Source organism: Pipistrellus hanaki (assembly GCF_964339955.1).
Source record: "Pipistrellus hanaki genome assembly, chromosome: 12".
NCBI lineage: Eukaryota > Metazoa > Chordata > Mammalia > Chiroptera > Vespertilionidae > Pipistrellus > Pipistrellus hanaki.
Genome location: NC_140514.1, coordinates 1,563,507 through 1,587,143, shown reverse-complemented (window position 1 = coordinate 1,587,143; position 23,637 = coordinate 1,563,507). Strand labels below are relative to the sequence as shown.

Sequence of the window (23,637 nt, the reverse complement as noted above, 5' to 3'; positions counted from 1 at the left end):
TGAAATGTGCCTGCGGAACTGAGTTTTCCATTTTATTTCGCTTTAATTAGATTTAAATAGCCACGGTGGCTAGTGTCTAACCTGTGCCAGAGCCAAGGCAGGTCATCAGGCTGCTTGCTTGGACCACCTTTCTTTGGCCTTTGCAACTACAGTTTAGTGTGTCTCTTTGGTGTTTAACAGCCATGTGAGATTTCTTTTGTAAAGTTCTTTTAAAGAAATATTGCTCAGTGTTGGCGTCCCTAAAGAAAGATCTGTGATGTTCTTGAGTTTAATTCCAAGAGAGTTTCTCTTTCAGATGTATCCGTGTAGGTCCCTTTATCAAGTAAATATTTTTCTTCCTATTGTACATCCCTTTTCACCGTGCTGCCAGGGAGCCCAAACTTAAATTTTTGGTTCAGCCATAGCAGGTGATCTTTCCCTCTCATCATTCCCCACCAAACTGCACAGCTCCCATTCACCCTGCACATAAGAGTTCACTAAGCTTGTGGTTTTTCTTGTAAAGCTCTTCTCTTTTTTAAAGATTTTACATGACGTTTTTGGGATCCGTCCTGAAACTTCTCTAAGAATAGATTGATACTTCCCTCCCACAGCCCTGCATCACATATCATAGGTCTTAGTAGGATAATACATCATCATGTATTATATGAGAAGCCTTTTTACCAGTGGGCTGTATAGATGGAGAACTCGGAAGCAGATATTCTGCTTAGGGTGGTGGAGAGTTACTTAAACAATTCATGGTCGGTCCCATTTTATTCGCTGTGAGTCAAAGTTGGGTTCCTTTACCCTCTTCTTTTGCTCTGTCAGTAATGCTCGCCTCAACTTTCTTTGGAAACCTGTGGCCAATGTTACTTTGCTTGAATTTAAAATGTGGCCTTCAGGATTTCCTAGTTTCATGCATGGTGCCCTGAAGATAAACAGTAGCTGCCGAGTGTCTTTGATCCTCCTGGAATAGCACGGCTGGGATGTGTAACCTGGAGGGGAAAGTACACATGACTTTAAAAGCAATTCATTCTTCCTTTGTTTCTGCCAAGTTTCCACCTCTGGATATTTTTAAATGCTGCATCAGGCTGCCCTTAGTTTCCACATGGGCTTCAGAATTAAGAATTGGGAGGCAAGGGGATATGCTGAGAAATTATTAGTAAATATCTTTGCCTACAAGGAAGTAGGTTAGAACCAGGAAACCACTGATGGGGTAACCAGGATAGCACGCCGAGCCATCTGTGTAACTCCTGGCAAGAATAAAATGACAAAACAAGGTCTTGAGAGTGCTCATTACCAGGTGCGTGATCAAAGGATAAACACTTTCTCATACGAGAAAATTGGCCCAGCGCCTTTAGCCCCTGGGTGGCTGTGCGTGCGCCTGTGTGCGGGCACAGCTGTCGAGGTTGAGCACTTTTAGTGTAGTTGGGCATTGGGAGAGGAAGGGGCTGTGAGGAAAGGAGGTTGCCATTGCTTGGCGTTATTGTCACTGTAAACTGTGGTGTGAGCTCAGGAGACTGCAGGGGATTTTAAGTGTAATACCACCATAAACATCAAATGGGGATTGTAGCAGAGGTTCAAGACCAGGCTCTCAGGAAAGAATGAATGGGAGACTTGGAAAGAAACATGATTTTCCTATCTGTAGATCTAAAAGGCTAATATGCAAAGTGTCCCTCCAACCGTCTGACTGGTTGCTATGATGCACACTGACCACCAGGGGGCAGATGCTCAATGAAGGAGCTGCAGGGATGCACACTGGCCATTTACAACGAAATGACACCACAGACCTGGTCCCAACAAAACAACATTCAGCTTACCCCAAGTGGGACGCAGGCCCCACCACCACCCCTTAGTGACACCCCACCAAATTGCAGCTGATGCTGCCGAGACCCCATGGCGCAAAATGCAGCCCACAGCCCAGCCAGCCCAAAACGGTAGTGTGGGTGCCAGGTAATGACATCATATAGCAACACTTGGCTTCTTCTCCCTAGCAACTAGCCTCCTTAGAGTTTCTTCAGCCCAGGAACATGACTTGCTTTATAGCCAGGTGCAAACATTTTACACTTTAACCAAATGTCAGTGAAGCATTTTCCGTGCCTCATCTCATTTGATCCTCACAGAAGTCCTGGAGTAGGTAAATAGGAGACTCAGTGGAATCTTATTTTCTTCTTAGCTGGAAAACAGAGATTTAGAAAGCTTAGAAACTTGACCTGACTGAAAAGAAGAAATGGTGGGCCTTGAAAATGACTTCAGGTTTTCTCACTTCGAAGAATATAGTCAAACACGGCTGCAGTAAACATTTTACCCTTTGTTCTCCCTGCATGATCTACAATGATAATCCACTTTGTGTTGATATTTACTGCTGTGTTGCTGACAATTACCTAAAAGAGAAGTTGGGGTGCTTCACTGGGCTGGAAAGAGTTTAGCTACATCAGAAAGCAGGTCTAATGAAACAAGTCTTTTCTATATCTATAAAGGCTAAGTTGACTCACACATGGGCGATACATATAAAGCTCTCTGGCACCAATCACACGCGTGTGTTTCCATCTGTCGAATCGTGAATTTGATTGACACTTCTATTATAGAGAAAGGGCGAATAGTGATATTAAACATTTCTTCTAATTAATTTCCTTTCAATGTGTGTGGATCCATGCACAGGGCCACTAGTTTAGTTAAGAAAAGAGCCGAGGGCCACACAGTTTGATAACTGCCATTTATTGCGCTGATTTCAGCCCAAGCTCAAGTGACCTTTGCCCAGCCTCACTGGGTGGAGCAGTTTGCCTTTCCTCTGCAGCCATCCTCCGGTCTCCCAGGGCGGTGGGAGCTGGGCGCTCGTCTGCACCATCCGCTGCCCTCTGCTCCGCCACCTTCCCGGACACAGGAGTCTGAAAGTGCCGGCTCTCACAGACCTGCCCTCCTTCTGTCCACCTCTGCAACCGACCCTTACCGCTTAAATTCCTTACCTTCTGTGTTTTCTCTTGTTCTTTTTGTCCTTGAGGTTAATGCTTTTTTAAATACCCATTTACTGTCATTTTTACTAGGCTTGGGACAGAGGGGAGATAAAAATATGTAGTTAGCGTACCGTCATTAACTGAAGGTGCTCTGTGGTTTGCACACTCAGCTTCATTGTATTCAGTGCTTGCTTCGCGTGCCTGCCTCCCCTGCCTGGGCCCAAGCACGCCATCCTAGGCCTGTTGCGCTCACAGAACCCTGCCGAGAGGGACTGTCGGATCCATCGACTGGCATAGCAGTCCTGATGACTGCATTTCAGTGCCTAAATTACTTTCCAGATACTAGGTCAAAATTGAAATCATAGTAGATAATAATTTTTCTTCTTCTAAAATAAATGTTGAAATTAAATTGCCTCTTTGCTAATCTGATTTTTAGGAATGAGGGAACAAAGCACGACAAGTAGAGTGCCTCTAAATGACTCATAATTACTCACAAAATCACAGACGCGGGCGTGCAATCAGGCAGCTCGTTATGTGGCAAATGCAATTACATGCCTCAGAGCGTGGCCGCTCCCGGCTCTCCCGTCTCGGCCTGTGATGGGCTATTCTTAGGCCCAGCGCCGAACCCGAGCCTGCGTGCCGGTGCCGGTGCCGGTGGTGCCTCGCCGGTGGCAGAGCAGGGAAGCTGTGAGTTCACATTGCAGAGTCGGTCCTCTCAGTTGGCACAGTCCTGCTGGAGGTTGCAGGCTATGCAATTAGAAAAATTATCATTAATCATAATAGTGGGCAGAGATAGTCACAGTGTAATGCACCTTCCTCCTCTCTGCGCTGCCATTCTGAAGTCCAGAAAGCCCTGAAAACCTTTGGGAACTCACTGCTGGGTTTCGTTAGCACCCAACCCTTCCATGTGCTGATGAGGCTTTCCTAGCTTTATTATCTCACATCACGGATACTGATGTGTTTGATTACGGACCACTGACCTAGACCCGCTGAGGACACTTTGTAATGCACAGCATACATGCTGTCTTGCCTTTGAAAATGCAAAACATGAATTTTATGTAGCATTAAATCCTAACTATGGCAGTTGTGTTTTACTGAGTATAAAATCATGAACTCTACGAGTTTTTCTTGATCTGCTGTCCTCAGAACCATTTAAAAATTTCTCTTCTGTGGCACCAGTCACAACATATTGTACTTGATTGTTTTCCAAACTTGTTTTACTTATATTTGATAGTTAGCATTGCTTTTAGTAAATGCTCACGTAACCTTTTGAATGAAGGAAGAAAACTAAGAACCGTCCCTCCACACAAATATTGCTGTATGTGAACCAGCTCTTTTCCTGTGGAATTTCATCCCACTGCCTGCTTTCATGGTTATACTGCGCCTGTTTCTGTCTCTGAACTTAAAATGAGATGCTTAAGCCCTTCAGCCACTGAGCTCTGCTCTGCGACACTGTTACTGTTCTCTTCCCAATGACCACTCAGAGCCCTCGCTTCACACTGGTGGCCGTGATGCATGCTGGACAAGGTTTTATAGAATATTTTAAAAACTCAGCTGCACGTGCTTGGATGTATTGTATACTTCTACATGCCCTAACATAATTATAGATCAGGTAAAGCTCCCACGAATAAGCTCGTTTCCATTCCAAGTTATTGTCTGTTGATAGTTCTAGAGTAATTAAGAATTTTCTTAGTTGCTAAAGTTTTTTAATTATTCATTAAAAATATAAAATAATTTCAAATTTAATTGCTGTTCTATGTTATTATTTTCTTTTATATTAGTAGTAGGAAATTAATGCCCTGGCTGGTTTGGCTCAGTGGATGAAGCATAGGCCTGGGGACTGAGGGTCCCAGGTTCGGTTCCGCTCAGAGGTACATGCCTGGGTTGTGGGCTTGGTCCCCAGTAGGGGACATGCAGAAGGTGGCCGATCGGTGATTCTCTCTTATCACTGATGTTTCTGGCTTTCTCTCCCTCTCTCCTCCTCTCTGAAATCAATAAAAAAAATTTTTTTTTTTTAAATGGGAAAATTTCCTTGTCATAGCATTGTAAGTAACTTGAACAATGGTGACATTTACACTAAATTGGTATAGTTGGGTCTTTGTCCCCAATAATTTTAATAATACTTTACTTTGTGGTTGTTATTTCATCCCCCCTGATCTGTTAAACTGTCCATCCGGTAGGGCTCCCCGCCCCCCCACCATCTCTGTTCTCCTTAACACAGCTCCAGGTTTGGCACAGCAGTTTTTCAAAGTGAAGTGGGAGAAGAGAGCACCTTTTCTGTCAGCTCCCTCAGAATATTCATATTCATCCTCCTTCCTCCCCACCCATAGTCATGTCTGTCCATCACCAGAATACATGAGAACTTGGAGTTTTAAAATTAAACATACAATTAATATTTTAAAGGCAGATTGTAATAATTGAGGCAAATGATCGTGGGCACGTGGCGTGTATTTTTATGCTCTTTAACACTGGTGGTTCTGCCTCATGGGTTAGAGAGGCAAATGCTTGGCTCATGTGAGTGGAGGCCTTCCATAGCTGTTGATCAAGATTCTTTCCTATTTTGGAGGACCAAATATTTCCATTAGATTGGTTGACGAGATTGGCATTGAATTGCTAAGGGACCCATAACATCCCTTTATAGCAGTTTAATGACTCAATTCCCAGTTCTCTACTTTTACCAACTCGTGACTTTAGGAAATTTTTATAAATAAAAAGTGGAAGGACATTAACAGATAATAGAAGTTTAAAATAAACAGTCCTTTTTCTGAAACAGAACTCTTAAGGTGCATAAAAATGTAGATAAACAAGTAATCCATTTTGACAGAAGTATCCTATATAATAAAAGCCTAAAATGCAAGTTGACCAAATTGGCGGAATGACAGGTTGCTATGACACACACTGACCACCAGGGGGCAGATGCTCAGTGCAGGAGCTGCCCCAGGTGGTCAGTGTGCTCCCCCAGGGGGATCGCCGCTCAGCCAGAAGCCGGGCTCAGGGCTGCAAGCGCAGCAGTGAGGGCGGAGCCTCTCCCACTCCAGGGCAGCACTAAGGGGGTCTGACTGATGGCTCGGGCCCTGGGAGCAGGCCTAAGCTGTCAGTCAGACATCCCCTGTGGGCTCCTGACTGAGAGGGTGCAGGCTTGGCTGAGGGACCCCCCAAGTACATGCATTTTGAGCACCAGGCCTCTAGTATAATACAGCAATATAATGACAATGCTGGAAACCTAGAAACTTTTGAGGTAGTAATAATAGTATACCAGTGGTTCAGAGATGTTTTCTTGACGTTGTAAAGCCTGAAATTTAGGAAGTAAGTTGATATATTTTTAAGGATTAGTTGAAGGTTTCATATATCTATGAATCAGGACAGCAGGGGACTTTGGCCCTCTGATTAATACTGTGGCCTTTCTGGGCTCAGCAGAGCGGTGCCATGAGGACGCCCCCTCGCTGGCTGTGCGGCCACTGCTGGGCACTTCATGGAGACCTTGAGAAAGGCGATTCTGTGGATAAACCTGAGGTTTGCTGCCGCTTACAGCAGCCATCCAGCTTTGTTATGGTGGTTCTGATGTGTTTTTCCCCCTGAAAGGGAACTAGGGAAACGTGGCTAATAAAATCAGCCATTAAATTTCATTTTGTTTTTGATGGAAATATTTCCTCCTATAAAATGTAATGACCGTGGCTGATTGCAGAGGCTATTTACCATAACCAGACTGTCCCCCAGAGGCAGTTAGAGCAGTTGGAATAAAAGGCATCTGTGGAACATAATGGAAAAGGACCGTGAGAGCAAGGTCAGGTCTGGTCTGTTGTTTTGCTATTTCAGCCGTGTTTATGACTGATTTAAGGTTCGAAGGTGAAACTCCTTGATTGTGAGGTTTGTAGTAACCAGTGCCTGCGTGCCAGGAGGCAGACGAGGTCTGACTTCACCAAATGGGGTCCTCGGACTTCATAGTGTTACAGTGAGGTATTGGAATGCTTTTATCCGAACACGGACAGCTAGACAATTTAAAACCTTGTCTTAGCACCTTATTCACATGAAATTCACCAGTGCATGTTTTCTGTACGAACAGATTTATTTAAGAAATACTTACTGACCACCTGCCGCTCAGCAGGCAGTGTGGGTCCTGGAGATCCATCACTTAAAGCTGATGAGGTTCCTCCTCTGCACAGGGCCCTGCGTGGCCCTCACCTCTGGAGGTGGGAGGGTGCTGCCTTCCTGTCTGAGGGCGGACTCCGGGGTGTGGGAGCTCACATGGGGGACTCGTGGCTGGGGAAGCGGGGACCCTGTGGTTGGGGTCCTGCCCTCTCACGCTCAGATGGGCCGTGGTTTCCCAGCTCGCTCCGGTGTCCATTCCTGAGCAGATTCCGCGTGTCTGCCCGTGTGCCAGTGGGCACGCTCTGTGCCGCGTGTCTGCCCGCGTGCCGGTGGGCACGCTCTGTGCCGCGTGTCTGCCCGTGTGCCGGTGGGCACGCTCTGTGCCGCGTGTCTGCCCGTGTGCCGGTGGGCACGCTCTGTGCCGCGTGTCTGCCCGTGTGCCGGTGAGCACGCTCTGTGCCGCGTGTCTGCCCGTGTGCCGGTGGGCACGCTCTGTGCCGCGTGTCTGCCCGTGTGCCGGTGGGCACGCTCTGTGCCGCGTGTCTGCCCGTGTGCCGGTGGGCACGCTCTGTGCCGCGGCAGACCGGCGCTGCTGCCGGAGGCCGGCGGGGGCGGCTGCACGGCGCTCATGCACCTGTGGCGAGCGTTGGCCTCGGTACTTGTCGGCTGCAGCTGCTGTCCTCGGGTTACTTTAAATCTTAGCAGTTCTTTAGAAAGTGCTGTACATGGAATTATTTTTAAAAGATGCCCGGCATTTCTTGAAGGTTAGTTTTCTAGGATTAGAGTCAAGCCACTTGGTGCATATAATCTCTGTGTGTAAAAGTGTGCGGATTATGCTGACATGGAACTTCTCAGTAGGACGCCTGTGTTCACAAGCCCATCGCCGTTAGTTTGCGGGGGGGGGGGGGGGGGAGGCAGGGGCACCCTTTCTAACAGGAAAGGAAATGCGGCTGTATGGAATGCCTTTTTATTGCAGAGGGCATTAGGGGCCCTTTTCTTCGGTGTAACTCTTCCTCCCACCTTCCTCTCCGCACGGTGTAAGCTGTGATTTCTGTGTAGCCGATTCCTGCCAGAGTTCGCAGGCAGGCAGTGGAAGTCCATGTACCAGGCCAGTGTCCTCCTTCATGAAAACCCCCAGAGAGGGTTTCAGCTCACAGCTCCCTTCGGGCAGTGTCCTCTGGGGCAGCCTCCCCTGGGAGGGGGTGTCTGCGTCAGAGCCCGAAAGTCAAAAGCCACCAGCAGTTTGTGGGTCACAAGCTGAATGCCACTCACTCAGACTCATTATTGGGTGTAAACTCTGTCCAGTCCTATGTTCCTCAGTCTGTCACTGGGACTGACTCAGGGATCCTGGCATTGCAATTCAGGTCAATTCTGAAGAACTTTCTGCACAGAATTTTAACTTGAATGAATTCAGTGAAGTGGACCATATAAGAGCAGGTATAATTATCAAGTAATTAGTTGAAACCCCTGGGAAAAAAAGGGTAATTTTCAGTTTCGACTTTTTTTTTTCGTGAGTGGCAAACTTAAAAAATCTGGTATGCCCAAAGTACTCCTGTAGATCCCAGTATTGTCTTGAATGCACGAGGTGATAAGTGAATGGATGACTTTTATTATAAGTGCCTGAGTTACTTAGGTTCCTATAGTTCTGATATAAGAATATTCATTACTATCTCTGTATCCCAGCCTAAGTGAGCTTTCCCCTCTACAAGCCTAGATGCTTCCTACTTTTAGTCTCTCCCCTGTGTACTTGTGGACTGTGCATGTTGCAGTTGCTTTCGGTGCTCTGTCCAGCCAGGGGTGGGCGTTAGGTTTGCGGACACCGGCTGCAGAAGCGCGGACCTCGGGTTCATTGCTGACCGTCTGCCACCGGCAGGTGCTGGGCCCCGCTCCCAGGTGGTGCTCCTTCCTGGACAACCTGACGGAGGAATTGGAAGAGAACCCAGAGAGCACGGTTTACGACGATTACAAGTTCGTCACCAGGAAAGACCTGGAGAATTTAGGTAAGAAAGGAAATTAGGATAAACCGGTTATAAATTACGTTATTTCTGCTTGTTTCGGGGAGGGGAATTTTGAACATTTTAGAAGTGGTGGCATCAACGTTTATCTGATTTTCCAAATCTTCTCTTTCTGCCAAGTCAGGTGTTAAACACATATTGTTGAATTTGTAATGTGTGCTTAGAGAAAGGTTCAGATAAGTTCAACCTACTGAAGCTTTTTTGCATCTTAAATAAGGAATACTTTTTTTTTTTTTTTTTTTTTTTTTAACATACTACTTGTATATAGAAAATACATCTGTCAAGAAAGCAGTGATTGCCCTGGCCAATTTTGCTCAGTGGTTAGAGCATTGGCCTGTGGACTCAATGGTCATGGGTTTGATTCCTGATTGCAGGTTGATCCCCAGCTCCAGTCAGGGCACATGCCTCTCTCACTTAGATGTTTCTCTCTCTCTCTCTCTATCTCTATCTCTCTCTCTTCCCCCCACCTCTGCTGTGACTTGGCCTGCAGATTTCATATGCGTTGGTTTCATCACCTGTAAAGTGGTCATAATAATGGTGCTCCTTCGGCTACTAGGTGACTGAGGCGGACAGTACGCAGCAGTGTCTAAACCTCCCAAGTGGATGTCAGTCATTGTTGTCAGAGCTTCCCTAAGGGCCTGCCTCTCTGGTTACTCCCCAGGGCTCACGCATCTCATCGGATCCCCTTTCCTCCGGGCATACATGCATGGATTTTTCATGGACATCAGACTCTATCACAAGGTAAGTACAGAAGTGCAGTTACTTTAGGGACTAGTGAGCAATCTATAGACACTTCTTCTCTACTGATTTGCATTTTCATAAAACACACTCATGATTTATAGAGATCTGTCTGTTCTCTGACGTAATAGTTATGGTAAATATGAGATGTGATGCTAAATACAATTTTTAATTTTTTTTTACTTTGAAAAGGTGAAATTGATGGTAAATCCATTCGCTTATGAAGAATATAGGAAAGATAAGATCCGACAGAAGATAGAAGAAACACGGGCACAGAGAGTCCAATTAAAGGTAAATATCGTACTCACCGTTGAATTTGCCAGAGAAAACGTACTTAATCTTCATGTTATTGTTCCAAAGAAGTTTGTCATCTATTTCTGAGTTTCTCCATCTTTTGCTAATTTTTGGGTGTTACATTTTATCTATCACGAGGGTTTTGTCATTCTGGACTCTGGCAGGGGGACTGGCGTTGTCAGCCCTAAGAGAGTCGGGGTGTTTGCCAATGGCCGCTCGGGTTCTGGGTGCTGGGCCTTTGCTCACCTCTGCTGCTCGCTGAGCCTCAGGCTGGCTGTTTGGTCACCGGAAGTAGGCATTAGGCCATGGCGGAGCCCAGAGAGCACTCAGACCACTCTAGCATGTTCGCAGAGAGAACTGACTGTCAAGAATGTTAACAGGCAGTAGAGCAGTGTTTCCCAACCTTCTCTCATGATGAGAATCACCTGGTGGAGTTGTTAAAACACAGATTCCTGAATCCCAACTAAGAAGTGCTAAACTAGAATTTTTGGGAATATATAGGTAAAATTGTATACTTAACTAGTGCTCTAACACAGATGTTATATACAGAGCACTAAGTTAGGTATGCAATTTTACCTATATGTTCTCAAAAATTCTAGTTTAGCACTTCTTAGTTGGGATTCAGGAATCTGTGTTTTAACAACTCCACCAGGTGATTCTCATCATGAGAGAAGGTTGGGAAACACTGCAGTAGAGGACTGAAAAGACAAGGACACGAGGACTGGGAAGAGAGGCTGGGCTGCAGGAAGTTGCCAGAGAGCTCAGTTCAGGGCTGGGCAGCAGGCTCGGAGGGCAGCTGCTGGGCTGAGGGCCTCTGGGAGGACCAGGATGCTCCTAGGGCCCCTGCCCCCTGGAACCACCTGGTGCTGCCAGGCTGAAAAGTGTCCTCGTGCGATGCCAACCCAGCAACAAGCAGACAGGACCAGCAAGCCCCCCTCCTGCCTCCCAGGCACCTAGCTGCCCCCTCATGAAGGCGCCCCCACGTCCAGCCATTGCTGACGGAACGCTGCTTAACAATGACGCACATTCCTCCTGCGGGAGATGCTCCTCCCTCTCCGGGTGCTTGTTCAGTGTCGTCGGAGAGAAGAGTGAGTGTTAGAGAGAGAAGAGTGAGTGTTAGAGAGAGAAGAGTGAGCGCCCAGCGCAAGGAGAGGCTGGGGTGGCGGGGGCTTTTGTTCCGCTTTGCTAAACCTTCAGCGCTGAAATGTAGGTGTTTTAACACAGCTGGTCTTTTCCTCCTTAGAAATTGCCAAAAGTTAACAAGGAGCTGGCGCTGAAGTTAATCGAGGAGGAGGAGGAGAAGCAAAGAGCTACGTGGAAAAAGAAAGTAAAGGTAAGGTTTTCTAAGGCGGAGACAATATTGATGAATTGCTCCTACATTTTCTTGATAAGTAACTTAGAGTGTTTTTGTTTTTACTTTAAAAACACACTTGTTTTTCCCCTGACTTGGAAGATAGTATATACTCAGTATGGGACATTTGTAAAACAGAAAAGAATATAAGGGAGTCACCCATATAACTCCCCCTGGAGGAAAGCAGCATTTATATATATATTAGCATTCATATTTTAGTGAATTTCTTTCCTATCTTATTTCTCTTAAAATTATAAACTATACTAGCAAGACTCTATTGTATATATAAAATATTTATCCTGGTTTCATAAAATAACACAGTTAGCTTTCCATTTTATTAAAATTTCTTGGTAAATATTTTTGAGAGCTTTATATTCTATGTTGTGGATGATTTATGATATTTTTAATATATATATACATATATATATTTTATTTCAGAGAGGGAGAGATAGATAGAAACATCAGTGATGAGAGAGAATCATTGATCGGCTGTTTCCTGTACACCCCACACTGGGGGTTAAGCCCGAAACCTGGGCATATGCCCTGACTGGGAATCAAACCGTGACCTCCTGGTTCATTGGTCGACACTCAACCACTGAGCCATGCCAGCTGGGCTATAATTTGTTAAATGTTGCTTTTTTTGCTATAGCTATATTTATAATTGCAGAAGTAACCAATTTTTACTTAGAATTGGCATATTGGGAGTGTGCATGCTTAACCTTTAACTGTGCCTTACTGTGCTGATGGGAAAATAGACAAAGATCAGTCATAACATTGTTTGCTTTCTGTACCGATACTATCAGAGGGGCTGGGGGCGCGGCTGACTTTGCAGCTGTGTGAGACTTCCTCCCGGTGCTCTCTCCTCCGCTCAGCCGGGCGGCAGGCACGAGCGGTTAGAGCCGGGAGTGAGAAGGCCGCTTCCGTCTCAGGGCTGCGGACCTGAGTCTGAGCCAGTGGCCTGATCCTTGCAGCTTCAGCTGGTTGAGCACTCAGGTTTTTGTTGGCTTTATTCTTTCTCTGTCCTCTCTCTAGTTCTTCACCAGTAAGTGCTAGGAAGCAGGCAGAGTGATCGGTGGGAAAAGTTATGACTACCTGTGCTTTTAAATTTTTTTTGGTCAAAATATGAATCGGATCATCCCATAAGCAGCACGGGGCTATGACTTTCTCCTGCAAGTGTGAGGAAGAACTTAGAAACCCTCACCTCCATCAGCCAGCTGCGTCCCTCCACTGCTGGACCTGGAACCGGCTCTGGCTGCCACTCGGTTGGGTTGCGCTAGGACGCGCTGTGTGTCAGATGCGCCCCTCGTTTGCTTTTTGGTGGCTGTGGACCCAAATCAGGCCCTGTTGTCAGCCTTCAGTGTCTGCAGAAATGCTTGGAGTCTTCTAAAAACCCCAGGCTGCTATTAAAGGTCGTATGATTGTTGTTTATTAATGTTATCTAATTAAAATGAAGACTTTAAAAACCATCCCGAACCAAAGAAAGAATCCTTCATTATAATTGTAAAAAATACTTGAAAGAATTGTTAAATCCATCAGCAGTTCATTAGTCTTGCCTTTGAACTCGCTCTTCAAACTCTCACGAGCTGCAGCAGCGCTGATAATTCCCGATCTGAAAGAGGTGCAGCCAGGCCCCGCTTTGGCTCCAGCCGTCCTGCATGGAGTCAGACAGTGAGCTGTGTCCCAGAAGCTGCTGCCGCTAATAACAAAGTCTGGCGAGGTGTTACTGTCCTGACGTGGGACCGCTAATAACGAAGTCTGGCGAGGTGTTCACTGTCCTGAGGTGGGACCTGCCGCCGAAGGTGGCCCACCACGTAGGTCTTCTGGGCCCTGGCCAGCCCTGAGCTGTGCTGTGTTCCTTCCATCGGAAACGGCTCCTCTGTCCTTGCAGCACGGGGTCTGAGCTCCCCGCGCAGGCGCTGGCCAGGCCGGCACCGGGACCAGTTTGCTGTGTGCGGGTTTGCTGGTGAGGAGTATCGTTTTCTGCCTCGGGGCCTCTGCTGCCAGCCTTTTGCCGCGGCCTTTCGGTCTCTGGGAACACGCTTCCCTGGGACCTGCAGCAGCTCAGCCAGCATTGTCGGCAAGACCCCTCCGGCCCGAGTCCTGTGGCCTGGAGGCCAGGCAGGAGGCGGCCCTCCAGCCTCAGAGTCATTCTGCACCGTTGAGAGTTTGTGTTAAAGGAACAGTTCAGGGGAATGGTATAACCGTGCATAGACACTGCGTTGCATCAGATCAATTCCAACACCCAAAGTATTATTTAAACATCTTTTTAGTACCCATTAAAAATTGTTGTTATAATAGAAGTACACACGTAGTTTAAAAACCTAACATTTCTCCAAAGTTTGTTAAGAATGTTGACCACCCCTCTGTCCTTTCCTCCTCTTCTCCCCCTCCCCCTACGGTCCCTTCTCCCCCCTCCCCCATTTCCACTTCTCCTGAGGGTCACAACCCTTCTTAGCCGATTGTTTTGGTGTAAAACTCTGTGCCTTCTAATAGCGCTGCTGCTTGAGTGTTAAGAGCCAGGCCTTGTCTCCTCACTGCCTCCCCCAGCACCCTCGGTAGCAGGTAAGTTGGGGCTCAGCATTTTGTGGCTGTGGCTGTGCAGATGTTATGTTCTTCACATTCGGTGGGAGTACCCTTCCTGATCGCACTTCCTGCCAGCCCTCTCCCCTGGGCTTGATAACGGCCTTGTTTGTTTCCTCTGTTGTCATCACTACTCAGCCTCAGTTCTTTGCCCGCTGTCTCAGTTGCATCCCAAGAAACCTGTGAAGATCAGTAGTTAGATTAACTTCATTTTCCTGACCAGCCTCTTCTCCATCTTCCTGCCGGCCCCATGTCCCCGGCATCCGGAGTCCTGCTCCACAGCCATCGTCCTGGGGGCCCGCTCCCCTCCCCAGTCCCCCTCCCCGCTCCCCCCTCCCCGCTCCCCCCGGGGGACGCAGACGTGGCTTCCGGCCAGACATGCGTCAGGGGTCGGGAGCGTGAAGACATGTCACACCTGCAGGTGCCGGACAACAACAAACGGCCCTCGCTGCTGCTTTTCCTCAGGAAGTTCCTTAGGATTTCTCCTCAAACAGAGCAGGAAGGAGCATGGAAGCCCGGGGCTGGCTCTGTGCCACACGAGCAACAGGGCAGCTGCTTGGTGGCCTTTCAGTCCTGACACTTGGGTTCTTCCACTGGGAGGTTCCCCTGGGGAAAACGGAAGGGTTCTCTCCGCCATGGCCGTGGCCGTGGCCGTGGCCATGGCTGTGTGTCCATACTGGGAGAAGGATAAGGAGCGGAACGAGGCATCCAGTGGCAGCAGGCCCGCAGGCGCTGTGGGGCCTGGCCACGCTGCCTCATGGGGAAGCTCAGAGACCTGTGTAGACACTTTGCTTAATTAAGGCCTTTCTCTTGGTTAGGGGTGTCGAACTCAATCAGAGAAGGGGCCAAAATCTAAAATCCAGCCTAAATCGCGGGCCGAATGGTTTACTGAACAGTCATAAACTGACAATGTCATAAACTGACAGCGGAGTGCAGTGATGACAGCGCGGTGCGGGCCACATTGCAAGGCCTGGCGGGCTGGATTTGGCCCGCGGGCCTTGTGTTTGACACATGTGCTCTTGGTGGTCAGATTCTCCTGTTGGAGAACGACAGCCCACCGCCAGCCTTCTGAGAGTGAGCTAGGCTCCGGAGGGCTGAGGGGTGCGGGGTACGGGCTGCGGGCTGGGGGGCAGGGTGGTGGCATCCCCTCCGTGCCAGCCACCTCCCCGGCCTCCGAAGTCCCGGCTGGAGAGCCGGTCCCAGGCCTTCCCCTCTTCTTCAGAGTCTCCCTGCCCGTTCCTGGTATGGCCTCTGCACCTGAAGGCTTGGTGAAGCCCCTTCCCGCGTTCTCAGCGGGTGGGTTCTGCAGAGACGATGCTTCCGCTGAAACTGTCGTTTCTCAGAATTGTGCATCGCCTAATTTCCCGGCCGCCATAGCACGGGAGTAATTAATCTGTTTAAATGTCAAACAGTCCTCAGATGTGTTCCTGTGCTGGGAAAAACATTAATGAGCACCTACTCAGATCTGCAGATCTCCGTCTTTGAGGTCGGCTTAGATATAAACAATACTTACAGATGTTTTCCAAGGTGAATGGCAGTGTTTGGTGTCCTACATGAGCGTTTATAGGCGGATCACTAGCCAGACACTTGTAAACTCCTGTAGAACATCACTCCGGCACCGCATCCTGTGGACACAATTAGGCGCGGGAAAGGCTCTGGGAAAGCATTTCCCCAGCTGGGTCGGAAGAGTGTTCATTTTATAGTTGTTCCTTTAGCGCCTGCTTGTTTTAGGCAGTTTATTTGTTTTAGAGAAGAGAAAACCGTAAGAGTCTATCACCTTAAACCTGTTTCTGTGTTCTAGAAGGGCCGGGAATAGCCCTGTTTCCCAGGAGCTCAGCTGGAGCAGTGTGAGCAGACTGGCACACACCTGTGCCCCCGCCCCCCTGCCACCCTCTACCCCCCCAACCACTGCCCCTCCCTCCCCCGGTCATTCTTGACTGCTGCCCATGTGCTTCCTCCCTGGTTTTGGAACGAAGTTGAAAGACTCACTGATTTAACTTTTCTTCCCTTTTTTTTTTTTTCTTTCCTTTTTCTTCACTATTTTTAATTCAGGATAGTAGCTATACTTAAGCAAGGTTTCAAAAACATATTTTCTTGAAGATGTTATGGGAGAAAATTCTTTCTGATGTATTAAGCATAAATTTAGTCAGAAAGGCTTGTTCCTAGCTCACATGTGTGATGCCCAGTAAGGCTGCCAGCTATGCATCAGTTCTGGAAACTAATTCTGAAAAATGGCACAATGATTTGCTGACTTGTGCCTCAGGCAGCTTATTAGTTTATAGTTGAGTGAAACGTGTTAAAGCCATCTTTCTGGTCAGACTCTTCAGGTAATAACTTTAAATGTTTATGTTCTTTTCACAGAACCTTCCTAACATTCTCACCGACGATCGGTTCAAAGTTATGTTTGAGAACCCTGACTTCCAAGTAGACGAAGAGAGTGAAGAATTCAGGCTTTTGAATCCACTTGTTTCAAAAATTAGTGAAAAGAGGAAGAAGAAACTGAGACTCTTAGAGCAACAAGAAGCTCCTCAAAAGGTCGTGTCCTGTTTCCTGTGTTGCCATGCTTCTGTCGTGTGACGTCTCTGCTCCGCGGGGCTGGCTGAGAGTGTTTGTGCGTGTGCCTGTGTGTGTGTGTGCGTGCGTGTTCGTGTGCGTGTGACCTGCGGCTCCGGCGTGCACGTGGCCGTTCCGGGCACTTTCCCGATGCGGGCGCTGTCACGTACTCTGAGGGGCCAGTGCTATTTAAAAGCAAGACCGGGCCGGGTTTGGCTGGGACGGGGGCTGCTGTTGACTATTTTTACTTTCAGGAAGAGGAGGAAGAGCCGGAAGGAAGGCCCAGCGATGCGGAAAGCTCTGAGAGCTCCGATGATGAGAAGGGCTGGGTCGACGAGGTCAGGAAGCAGCGGCGGCTGCTGCAGCAGGAGGAGAGGGCGAGGCGGCAGGAGCGGCTCAGGGAGGACCAGCAGACGGTCCTCAGGCCCCAGTTCTATGAGATCAAAGCCGGCGAGGAGTTCAGGAGCTTCAAGGACTCCGCCACCAGACAGAGGCTGAGGAAGTGAGTGCACGCTCCGCGCCGGCTGCAGGGCCTGGCTTTCCCGGGCGCGTGCCCTCAGCGGGGCCCCAGGCTCTGGTTACGGGAGGGAGCCCCGCGGGCCCCGGGAGCCCCGGTCCCATGATGCTTCTCTCTCCCAGCCGCCGGAGGGGCATGTGCAGGCAGTGAGAGGCAGGCCTCGCTGCTGGTAAGCGTGTGCTTGGATGTGCTTATGCTGCGAACCACGCTCCCGGGGCCCTTGTTTTCCCCTCAGGCCCTCAATCAGTCTTCTGTACAGTGGGCATGGGGGTGACATTCCTTGCCTCTTCACTACAGGTTATTGTGAAAAATTAGGATTTCAGTGAGGCTTACCCCTGTAGGCTGCGTAAGTTGTGTCAAAGCCCCTGTCACATGGAATCCGACACCTCAGTCATCGATGCGGAGAAATCTGAGATTCCCCGAGCCACTGAGTGCCCAGCACTGGGAGCCAGGGAAGGTGTGCCAGCTAAGTAAGGGCCAGAGCTGTTCCACTCCACCCCAGGATGTGCGTGCTGCGGAGTAAGAGCAGCACACGCTTGTTGTAGGAATCCTCACAGACTTGCCCACACTGATAGCTGAGGAGTCAGCGCCCGTGAGGTGGGGGCTCTGACACAACCTCTGCCAGCTGAGAGCCTGGACAGAGTGCCCAGTGACTCACAGCACATGTGCGTGTCTGTCATAGTGATCCTGCATGGCACTTAAAACAAGCACTTACACTTCACAATACTTAACTTTCACCGCTCATCTGTGGATCCGTTTCTCCGTTCCCTGCGATGTAACTGCAGAGGGCGATGCTTTTATTCTGAGTTAATTTCGTCTTTCTAAATGCCTTTGTGCCTGTCTCCCACTCCTCCAGTCCATTCTCACGCACAGTGATTTAAAATCTCTCAGTTGAGCATTATTGTTAATCACAGTTTTAATCAAAGAAATAGGGCGTGTATGCCTAAAGCCTCCAACGAGTAAGTCGTCCCGCTGTCCTGGGCTCTGATCAATATCTCATTCGGTTTTCCTTTGTAATCCGTGCCCACATTTCTCCTTTAATGCAGCCTCTGATCATTTAGTTCCTCCCCGTGCCTGCCCCGTCCTGCCCCGAGTAACTCTTCTCACTTTCAGCCTTCTGAAGCCCATCTCTGTCTTCCTGGCAGTCCCCACACATTAGGGGGGTGATTGTCTATCTGTGACAGTGAGATTTCCCCCTGAAATTCTGTCAGCTCCAGGGGAGCCGCGGCCAGCAGACGGAAGCCTGGGCGGGAGGGCAGCAGCGCCGGGGGGGTGGGGGGGCCGGGGAGGGGAGGGGAGACACGGGCGGAGGTGCGCCATTCCGTCCCAGTAGCCGCTTCCCGGGTCTGTCTGCTTCCCGTCGGCTCTGAGCTCACGGAGGCAGCAGCCGTCTGCACGCTGACTCGCAGGCTTTCATGGAGCAGGCTGCTCGCTGGCCTGTGTCTGATCTCCTGCCACGGCCCCACGCCTGTCTCTCCCCCTGCAGACAGACAAGTCCCTGCAGGCGCGCAGTGCAAGGACGTGGGGAGAGAACAGGACGTGCGCCTGCCGCAGAGGAGCTAGGTCATTCTGGAAGGAGGAGTAATTGCCCACCACTTACTTGGAAAGCCTTTTTCTTCCCAAATTAGTGTGCTCTGTTGCCACCTTGTCTCCGTGGCTCCGTCGTTCCTCCCCATCCCCGTTACCGCTGGGGCTGGAGGTGATGGCTCTGAGAGACAGCGGAAATGAGCAGGCGAGGACCTGCTGAGCTGACAGTTCGCGCGAGGCGAGTCAGCTTACGCTTCTCTTTAGAATTATTGTGTGTGTGTTTTAAAGCCAAAGTCAGTCGTAATCTCATGCCATTTGTCATGTGGAAGCTTGTCCTCTAGAATCCTCACTGGACACATTTCCAGAGCAAAGCTTGATAAATAAAAGTGAGGCCTGACACAGCCTGGGAACCAGAAGCCCTCGCCCTGGAACCCGGGGCTTAAACTCGAACCCTGCGTCGCCCGGGGCAGGTCCCGTAGCATCTCCCTCCCTGTGCCGCCGGTAAGGTGAGCTCCGGAAGGACGGCTGGGGAGCTGCGAGGATGGCTGGGGCTCCAGGTCACCAGCAAGAACGTGAGCTTGGTCTGGGGACTCCAGTTTCTGATACTGAAACACCAGGAGACTCTCCGCTAGAACAAGAAGAGAGAAATCAGCGTAAATCCTCTCTCCACTGAATCACAGGTGGGAGACCTCCGACAGACACAGCGCGGCTTGGAAGAAAGTGTTGGGAACTCCTGGAGAGCGAGGGGGTGGCAGTCAGATAGACAGTTTAGCGAGCCACGTGAGCATCTTGGTAAAGAATTTATTAAAATGGACAAACTAGCAAAGCAACTAGAAAAGAGACAAGTTTTGTGGTGGACGCCCTCAGCAAGGAACCTGAAGGAACCAGGTGTTTGAAGGACATTGAGCAGCAGCGTGAGGGACACAGGGCGGCTGGGGCTGCGTCACCTGCTCCGCACTGTTCAGCACTCAGCCCGAACAGCTTCCGTGTAGCCGACCTGCAGTGTCATATGCAAGGAGCACAGGAAGCCACAGGGAGCCTGGCTGAATTCACTGCCAGCAAAATAACGTACTAGTGTTGGAAGGTACAGCAAAAAGACTTAGATCTACAGTTTTAGAGACTGAAAAAGCACAAACTAAACCTTCCAGAGTTGATTCCTTTGTCAAGGCTTTAGAAGCAGAGGAAATTACTACGGGAGTGAAGCTCAGTCTGAGGAAGATGATCGGAAGAAGAGCTGAGAGAGGACGGCCGTCTCCGTCTTCCCAGGCACAGACTGATGTAGCGCTTTTGAAGACAAGAGACAGTGAAGACTTGAGTGCATGCTGGGAAAATAGCGTCATTTGGCACAAATTCAGGGTAATACCAAGATGTAATACCTTACCTCTGAGAGAGACAGACCCTTCGTTATGATCAGGCACAGGAAGAAACGGCTCGACTTCAGCAAGCAATTGCAAAAAGCCGTAAGCCTCCTCACTCACAGCACGTGCCCTGCTCCGGCGGGCGGAGCCTGGGAGAGACAGGCCTTCACTGACCTGCGGAGAGTGACCACAGAGCGGGACAGTCTGAGGGAAAGGCTAAGGTCGCCCAAGAGCCAGCGTTTAACGAGAAAGCTCACTGGGATCAGCGGATAGAGGCCTGGTGTGCGCAGTTCCCGATGGAAAGAGAAGTCACTTCTCCACTTTGGGCTATAAATGTCACTGGCTTTCCCCTCTTCCTTTTTTCCTGAGTTCAGAGGAGTTATTTTATTTTTCTAAATAAGGATTATAATCCTAAAATACTGAAGGTGGTATATCTGGTGTAAATTGTCAATTCTTTGGTGTTTATTTTCTTTTAAAATTGTGAGTAAAATCTTTTTTTATGTAAAAAAAAAAAAAGGATAAGTACTTCGGTCTCGGGATGTCGAAAGGATTAATGAGACTGGAAAGGACTGGAAAGATGAAAGGTGCTTTAAAGTGCCTCTTACGGCGTGCTCGCTAGGAAGGGGGGCCGCCTTACGCTCACCACCGCGTCTCCCCCTGGACCGAGACGGCGGTCAGGGGTTACGGCTGCCGCAGCCGGAGCGCTCGCCGGGCGGACTCAGACGGGCTCGGCTGTCCCGGAGCACCCGCCTCGGGGCCCCGCAGGAGCCGAGCGGCACTCGGGCATTCTCAGAGCTCGGACTCCGCAGGAAGGGCCTTCCACACAGCCCCCCGCCCACCCCTGCTCAGGACTGACTGTGGAGGGACATGCACCTCCGGCCGGTGCTGGGGCTGGGGAGGAAGTGCATGTTCTCTGTTGGGAGGAGGGAGCAGAACAGACAACGAAGCCATAGTCTCTCCTCTCCCCCCCCCTTCCAGGTTCATCCTGGGGGTGAGGGTGTTGCTTTAGCCTTTCCTCCAGACGGCTTAGTGCTGATGTCAAGTTAGTTAAGGTGTCTATCTGTAGGCTTAATTCCATTTCCCCTGAAAACCAAGTAAACAGAAAGGGCAGTGTTTTCATTTTCCCAGTACAGCATTGTGATGACACGCGCTGCTGGCTTCTGGGCCACTGGGACCCGAGAGCAGCATGCAGAGCGGAGAAGTCCTGGCCGAGAGGCCGTGGGGAAGATGTGGATGTTGTGTAATTAGCACAGAATTCGAGTTCTCTTCTGGGTTGTAAGGGCGGCAGGAGGGTTCCGTAGGCAGAGGGGAGGGAAGTGCAGAGCAGGCACCATGGCGGAGGCCCAGGAGAAGTCTGGGCACAGAGCGGGGAGGAGATGGCAGGCAGGGCCCGTGGGCCGGGCAGGAGTTCCCTGGGAAGTGGAAAGGCGCCCGGAGAGGGCCATGACCAGGGCCGGTCCGAGGGCTTCGGGGGCCTCGTTGCTTTTCTCTGTGGAAACGGGCGGTTCATGGTCAGCCGTTCCCATGTGGCTGGTGAGTGGCCCCGGCTGACCCCAGGAGGGCAGGCAAGGCTCTCCCGCTGCTCCGCGGGGGACGCGGAGGGCCCGGGTGTTCCGTCCTCTGGGCGCGGGAGGCTGAAGTACTCACCTCCAGCCCCTGCAGAAGGCCCCTGCCCGTCACACAGGTCACAAACAGGAGTCGGGAAGAGAAACGCAGCCTTTGACCTTAACATGTTAAATGGGAGGGTCTCTAGCCGCCGCCACTGTGTGTGAGCGTGCGGGATGGCCTCCATTCTTGCCCTCATTGCCCCCTGTAACAGGCTTATCCTCAGGTGACCGTTCCTAATTTAACCCTTTGCACTCCGAACCATTCTGGACATTGGCTACCAGCTACTCGACACTACTTTGCGAAACGTGCGTTGAATTAACTCAATTCCCCGTAATCACTAATAAACTGCAATGTCCCCTGAGAGGGGACATCCGAGTGATATGCTAGAATTCCGATGTCCCCTGAGAGGGGACAGCGGAGTGCAAAGGGTTAAATCTGTTTTGACTGGCAAATCACAACAGTGCTAATTACTGTGCATCTCTCACATCCCTCATAGCAAAACCTTAGAAGATCGGCTGAAACTGGAAGCAAAGAACGGGACGTTGAGTGTGTCCGACACCACGGTGGGCAGCAAGCAGCTGACGTTTACGCTGAAGAGGGTGAGTCGTTTGCTGGTGTCGCTTCTTGGCCCACGGGCACCTGGCGGCAGAGTGCGTGGGGGCCCGCGCCTGCCTCCCCGAGCACAGGCAGAGCCAGGCAGTTGCCTAGGGTCCTAGTGACCAAGGTGGGCACTGCTGGTTTCTGGCCACGGGGCCCGGGAGCAGAGAAGTCCTGGCCCCCAGGCCGTGGGGACGGAAGCGGGGAAGCTTCTGTGGCTTTCAGGGCCGAGGAGGGCGAGGGAGCCGTGGTGGCAGCGCCGCACAGCTGCCCGGGGTGCGGTCCGAGGGGACAGCGGCTGCAGTCCTGTCCTCAGGTTTGTGAGAGCCCGTCTCAGGGTCACACGTGAGGCCGGCACGTGTCAGGAGGAGGGGCTTCCGTGTAGGCTGTTAACGAACGAGTAAAACTAGGTGTCTCATTTTCCAAACATTTTTCTCATTCAGTAGATTTCCCTTAACACATCTTGTTATCAAGTGGGAAAGGATGATTTTTAAAAATTGAGCTGTCGTTCAGAATCCTTACAATTCACCCTTTACAGTAACCAGGTCAGGGTTTACACTGTGTGATCGTCAGCATTACCCGGTTCCAGCTCATCCTCGTCACCCCAGAAGGAAACTCGGGGTGCCCGTGTCCCCGGCCCTGGGCGGCCTCTGCTCTCTCCTGTCTGTGGGTCTGTCTGCTCGGACATCTCCTAAGAGCGGAGTCACCGGTGCTTCCTCTGGCGCCGCAGCTCTCGCCACTCCTTCGGGGGCCCACGTGGCGGCTGGAGCAGAACGCCACTCCTTTCGGGCTGGGGACATTGCTGGCTGTGAGGAGTAATGCTGCCATGGGACTTGGGTAGAAGGGGTTGTGTGGACTGTGTTGTCCTTGGCCTTTGGGTGCACCTGGGGGTGGAGTTGTGACTAAGAACTTTCCGAGGAGCTGCCGGCTGCTCTCCAAGGCGCCGGCCCGTCTGCACACCGGGCAGCCGTGCGCAGAGGCCAGGTCTCCTCGCCTCGCTGCACCTGTGTGGTCGTCTTGTCCATAGCCGTCATGTCTGTTGTCCGTTAATGTGCGTCTCCCATGGCTGTCAGCGTGCAGCATCGTGTATGTCTGACTGGCCATCTGTGTTTTCTTTGGAGAAATGTCTGTTCAGATCCTCTACCCTCTGGCCTCTGGTCCTTGGAGGCTCTCGGGTGGCATCAGCCTTGCCATATGGCAGGAACTTTTTAGTTAGCGTTCGTCATCTCACATGTGAAGGTGAGCTTGTTGTGGCGGGGTCACACTCAGTTAGGGACCGGAGTCTGGGTGTCTGAATCGGAGTGAGTGAGCCGTGGTCCGGCCCGTGAACAGAAGAGCCGTCGGCGGCCTCTGCGCGGTGCTGGCTCCTGGAGGTGCCTCTTGCCAGGGTCGTCCCTTCGGGGGGCGGGGGGGGGGGGGGGGGGCGGCGGGCAGCGCCCGGTGGGTGCAGTGCCAGGCCCGTGCTTTGTCGCTCGGGGCT

General features: G+C 50.4%; 1 protein-coding gene across 1 annotated transcript in view; it reads left to right on the top strand.

The window, feature by feature from the left end:
- NOL10 (nucleolar protein 10) overlaps nt 1-23,637 on the top strand; it is a 53,906-nt gene that overhangs the window by 29,524 nt on the left and 745 nt on the right. Inside the window, exons 14-20 of the mRNA XM_084900085.1 lie at nt 8,893-9,019; nt 9,696-9,775; nt 9,965-10,063; nt 11,310-11,399; nt 16,359-16,532; nt 16,805-17,052; nt 22,057-22,159. Coding sequence (XP_084756211.1) covers nt 8,893-9,019; nt 9,696-9,775; nt 9,965-10,063; nt 11,310-11,399; nt 16,359-16,532; nt 16,805-17,052; nt 22,057-22,159 — 921 coding nt within the window. The remainder of the gene's footprint in view (nt 1-8,892; nt 9,020-9,695; nt 9,776-9,964; nt 10,064-11,309; nt 11,400-16,358; nt 16,533-16,804; nt 17,053-22,056; nt 22,160-23,637) is intronic.